Source organism: Hippocampus comes, unplaced genomic scaffold (assembly GCF_001891065.2).
Source record: "Hippocampus comes isolate QL1 unplaced genomic scaffold, H_comes_QL1_v1.1 scaffold22, whole genome shotgun sequence".
Lineage (NCBI taxonomy): Eukaryota > Metazoa > Chordata > Actinopteri > Syngnathiformes > Syngnathidae > Hippocampus > Hippocampus comes.
The window spans coordinates 5,839,510-5,845,005 of record NW_017806175.1 but is presented as its reverse complement, the minus strand read 5'-3'; the positions used below and the strand labels follow the sequence as shown (position 1 = coordinate 5,845,005).

Genomic DNA, 5,496 nt, shown 5'->3' with positions numbered 1-5,496 from the left:
GAGTGTTCAATCGGCCTGCCATGCACGTTTTTGGAATGTGGGAGGAAACCGGAGTACCCGAAGAAAACCCACGCAGGCCCGGGGACAACATGCAAACTCCACACAAGAAGGCCGGAGCAGGGATCGAACCCATGACCTCTGCAGTGTGAGGTCACCAGGCCGCCCTTTGTAGAATATATTCAGTTCAAAAAGTGTCACCAAAATCAGAGGTAAATTTTTTTTTTCGGGATTTTATTTTGAAATCCAACCGCCCCCTCCCCCTGTCCCCCAAAATGGACATGAATGAGCAGAACAATTTAAAACTAGGTCAAAAAATGTGGATATTAGAAGTAAAAAAATAACGTGGAGCTTTTATTTTGAAAAAAAAATACGATTGATGTTATTGAAATAGGAAAAGGAGTCCCATAGTGAGATATAATAAGTACGCGCAATAGTAATATGTTAGTCGTACTCTTGGCTTCGCAACATTGCGATAATTAATTTAGTTTTCTCTCTCTCTCTCTCTCTCTCTCTCTCTCTCTCCCTCCCTCCCTCTCGCCTTCTCTTATAAGCAGCGCGGCTCCGCGTGGTGACTGCAAACACACACACCCGCACACAAGCTCACGCACATTTTACAAGAGCGTGTCCACGACGGCTCAGTCTCAGCCAGTCACGCACACCTGCTCAACGTGCACCGCACGCTGCCGGGCCCGGCGATGTCCACTGACTCCCCTCTGCGCTTTGGAAGACTTCTAAGAGCACCTCACGTTTGTCGTCATCCTCCTCCTCCTCAGCCTTTTCTTCTTCTCCTTCTTCTTCTTTTACCGCGCGAGTGGAGTATTGTGGCGTAGCGGAGCTCCGTCCGCCAACGACCGCCCGCCTCCCCACACCTTCAACCGGCTCTCGTGCGCAGTTACACCCATGGAACTCTAACTATGGATTACCGCTTGATAGCGTTGCTGTCTGTCGTGTTGCAGTTCACCTTCCACCCAGGTACGATTGACACGCTGTTGCCATGACGAGACTTTTATGAAGCGCAACTTGTTGCACGGTGGCTGCTGGCTTGGAATTCCGCTTGACGCGCGGCGCGCGTAAATACGCAGGTTGTTGTTTTTTGTTTTGGGGGGTTTTTTTTCCGCAATGTGCATGGGAGGGTTTTTTTTTTTTTTTTGGCGCAGCGATAACTGACACGCGAGGCAAATGGACACCCGCGGATACCGAACGCGACTCCTTGCATTATTTAATCGAGGCGAGCAAGGGCGCCGTGAAGGGGGAAAAAAAAACAGTCCCGAAGTCGCACGCACAAAAGAAAGTGGCGCTTTTTGATTTCATGCAAACGGGCAGCTGTTGCACTGCAGGGCAGTTGTCTGCACAATTTTTTTTTTTGGGGGGGGGTCCTTAAGCGAGTCCTCTCTTAGCAACGCAAATCGGTGTCAAAATCGCGAGCAGTTTCATTCCGATTTCTTTTGACGCTTTAGAAAGCTTTATTCATGCCAAGGGACCATGAAACGGATCAAATCGAGCTGAAAAGTGATTGGCACATGTTGAATCGAATTACATTGTCGCACTGACAAAACCAAAACACAACTTGTATTTTGATGGGGTAAAAAAGTCCTTTAAGTTGGAACAACTTCAAACTATAAATAATCGACATTGATGGCAACGTTAAGCGCAACAAATCAAGTCGTTTGCTCCAAAACAATTTGCTGAGTTGCTTTTACTTCGACATCTTGAAGTTGAAGCCAGACTTCTGGCATTGGGTGTAGTGTGTGCAGGAGGGGGGGAAGAATATCTGTTGGCCGATTTGCATGCTAGGGCTTACCTGTCATGTGACTCAACGGGGCAACGCCGTGAAGTTTGCCTTAAGCCAGTCTCCGCACGCAGGGGTGCAGCATGCAGCACCGAGACGAGGCTTCATTCGCCGTTGAGTGTGTGACAAATATTCGCGTGTGGCTTCAATTAGCCTGCAGGGTGTTTGGATGCGTTTCGCCGTTTAGCCACGGAACCTGCATTTTCGCCACCTCAGGGCAAATATTGAGACGCAGCGAGGAACGGCCTTTTTGCATTGCACCTGCCCTGTTTTTTTTTTTTGCTCCTGTGATTGTGGAGAAAATGCCAACAGGTCCGCGAATGAATTGCAACTTTTTAGGGATGTGGAAAGGTTCTGCTTTTTTAATCCGACTCGTGACACTTTTACAGCTTGGGAAACGTGCTTTGTTTGCTTATGAGGTCTGGGAAAAGGTACGAGCTATTATCTGGGAGACAAGTGATTCGGACTATGAGTGGAGACATGAGATGAAACGGTGTGAAAATGTCGATCAAAATGATTGCATTATTTAAATTTGGAAATTGCATATTTTCACAATAGAAATTGAATTTTTAATTATCAGGGATGGGCAACTGGCATACCACACACCGCATCGACTTTCCCCAAATTGAAAAAATAAAAGCTTTTTTTTAAACAATTAAAAAAGATCTATGTCTTAAACCCCCCTCCCCCACTCTGCATTCAAATTCTTCAAAAAAATGCTCAGAAATATTCTATGTAAGTTTTCTGTGAAAATGGGACCTAGGGGAAAGAAATCCTGCAACAAAAAAAAACAGGATAAATCAAAAATATTTTCAAAAGAATTGGGGGGAAAAAATCATCATAGAAATATTAAAATTTTGAATGAATTGTGTTTTTGTGGAGTTTGCATGTTCGCCCCGTGCCCCTGTGGGTTTTCTCCGGGTACTCCGGTTTATGCCCACATTCCAAAAACATGCACGGCAGGCTAATGGAACACTCTAAACTATGATTGTGAGCGCAAAGGGTTGTCATCTATGTGTGCTTTGCGATTGGTGTGACAGCTGGTATTGGCTCCAGCACACCCTGCGACCCTCGTGAGGCTAAATGGGTTCGAAAATGGATGGATGGATATTTTTGGTGGATAAAAATGTACAAAATGTTGGCACTCAATATTAGTTTCCTGTTCAGCAGTTTTGTGCCATCCTTGAATGGCAATTTTCATGAGGGAGAGCCCTTTGTCCTGGAAAAAAAAAAAACCGAAAGATTATGTGCTTATTTTGTTGTATGCTTCAAATGCTTTGTTAGTGGGTTTGGATCGTGTATTTTTTATCAGTGTATTAAAAAATTGATTTTCAGTAGTAGCATTTTTGTCATACATCTGGTTTGGACGTGCATGGTCCTATGCGCCCGCCCCCAGTCGCCCTGATGAAAAATGGTGGCCCCCTCCAGCATTCAAGTTGCCCATCCCTGTTCTATACACTATCACGAAGATCGTGAACTGGAGCCGCTTGGGCTGAGAGGCAGAACAAACCCTAAACTGGTCGCAATGTAACTCCGTGGCACATATCGACAAATTCACACTCACGTTACCATTCAGTCACATCAATGGACCTCGCAAGTATGCAAACGCCACAAACAGGAAGGCCAGAGGCTGAATCCAGAGCTCAAATTTGTGAGCTGTGAGATGCAGAAATTGCACGTTAGAAATTGTCGGCAGCGACAACTCAAATCAATTTCCATGCATGTAAGCCTTGAACAAAATGAACTTCCATGCGCAAGTAATGATAACCTGTAACCTGATAAGCTGTCCACTCTCGTAACCGCTGTCCCTGAAAGTTAATTTGACTCTTCGGATATTGCAGATTGAAAGAGATATTGCACAGTGTAAACTTTGAAGTGAGCGGGATTACAAAAGAAAAATGTTACACACTGTGGTTGACTGTCATTTGTTCAGGTATCGAATGGTGTGTGGTTAGAAGCAGTTATTCAGCCTTGTCGCTGTGTATGTGCTGGATAATTGCCGTCTCTGATAAGGTTCCGTTGCCTGTGTGTGGCTTGGCTGTCGTACAGATTACTGTTTGCGGTGTTGTGGCGTGAAGGCTGCTCCACATGTGCGTTCCCAAGAGTTGCCATCACGGTCCGTGAGGAATTCGCTCTGGATGCTCTGTGCATCTGTACAGAGGTCTGAATGGAAGTGGGAATGGTCAGTTGTCGATATGTACCCTGTGACTGGCTAGCGACCGCTTCAGGGTGTACCTCCAATGTGCGTTAGGGCAAAAATCCGGCCTTACGCTTTACATAGAGCCGGAATTTTTGCCCAACAGTGGCAGTACAAGGGGTGACCACAGGGGGGCCGCTGCCCCCCTTAACTCTGTGGTTGGTAGAGTGCGGATGGAAGATTTTGCCAGTCGCTGTAAAGTTCTTATGTTGTGGTGGCTGGAATGCTCGGTGGGTAACGCTGCATTAGGAAGGGTTGTGGAAAAACTGCGCCAAAAAACATGAGCCAAAAGGGGATACAACAGAAACCTAACTTCAATCAATCTCCAAATGAAAAGTTCATACGCAAAAGCAGACAACTCCGTGTTTTGCGAACAGAGTCATAATTGTTTAGTTTGTTTGCGGACGTCGACACACCGTAGCATTACGTGATGATATGCTATGTTTTTAGCATTTAGCCAACAAGCACGTTCACAAATACGTTCCAACGTATTTATTTGCAGGTCAAAATTGTTTCCTCCACATTGGCAATTCCACCCTTCCTTGCTTCAAATGTGCCAATCAAAGGTGTGAAAAAAATAAAACACTGCCAAAGACCACATTAAAATCCCATCGGCCATCAAAATGCCTCTGCTGTTTGCAGCCATTTTGTTCACGTCCAGACATGATGATTATTCACGCAATTTTTAATTTGTAAGCTCTTCTCGAAATTGGGAGTGCAGTCATGCTGATGATGCCTTGCCGGAGGGCCTGGGAAGTCATCTGACTTCCCCAAAGTGAACAGTGAGAAAATCTCCTTGCAGACTACAACAGACCTCAATTGAAAAGATACACATTCTGGCTTTACTTTTTTTTTTTTTTTTTTTAATAGACTTAAGTCACGCTATGGAGTTATACAATAACACACCAGGACATTCTCGAATTTTATGTCAACGAGTTCAATAGCATATCAAATACGCAAAAGAAACAAATGAAAAAGGTAATTGTGTGGAACCGGTTGACATGAAAACATTGCGTGAAATCAACATTGAGGGCTCGGTTATATCCCGGATGGTTTTAATCTGTTTATAAAAACATCATCACGCTCCGCGTGGCAGTGTTGCCGCCACAGAGCTCGTGTTATCGACTTTGATGCGGGTACAATGTTTTGTTTCGTGTTGGAGATTGCATCTTTGGGATTGCGTAATGCGTGGGAATAAGGTTGGGCAATGGCGGTGGGAAGTGAATAAGTGCAAATTACTTTGTGACTGAACTTGATGAACTTTTAACTTTATTTTACGTTTGTTTTTTTCACTTTTTTATTTTCATACTTAAAAAAAGGATATCTGTGTTTTCTACTGGCGTTAAAATAGGCTTGTTACACTTTCATAATTTAAAAAGACAAGAGTGGTAAAGTCTGTCTTGATGGATTGATACCTTAGGGCAGGGGTCCCCAACCTTTTTTGCCCCACGGACCGGTTTAAGTCAGACATTATTTTCAGGGACCGGCATTTAAGGTGTGGCGGATTAAT

General features: G+C 44.5%; 1 protein-coding gene across 2 annotated transcripts in view; it reads left to right on the top strand.

Annotated features, from left to right (window-relative positions):
- The first annotated feature begins 563 nt into the window (after positions 1 to 563).
- Positions 564 to 5,496, top strand: part of kita (KIT proto-oncogene, receptor tyrosine kinase a) — a 30,467-nt gene continuing 25,534 nt past the window's right edge. For both annotated transcript variants that reach the window (XM_019897041.1, XM_019897040.1), the window contains exon 1: positions 564 to 972. In XM_019897041.1, the coding sequence (XP_019752600.1) occupies positions 915 to 972 (58 nt within the window). In that variant the 5' untranslated portion in view covers positions 564 to 914. The remainder of the gene's footprint in view (positions 973 to 5,496) is intronic.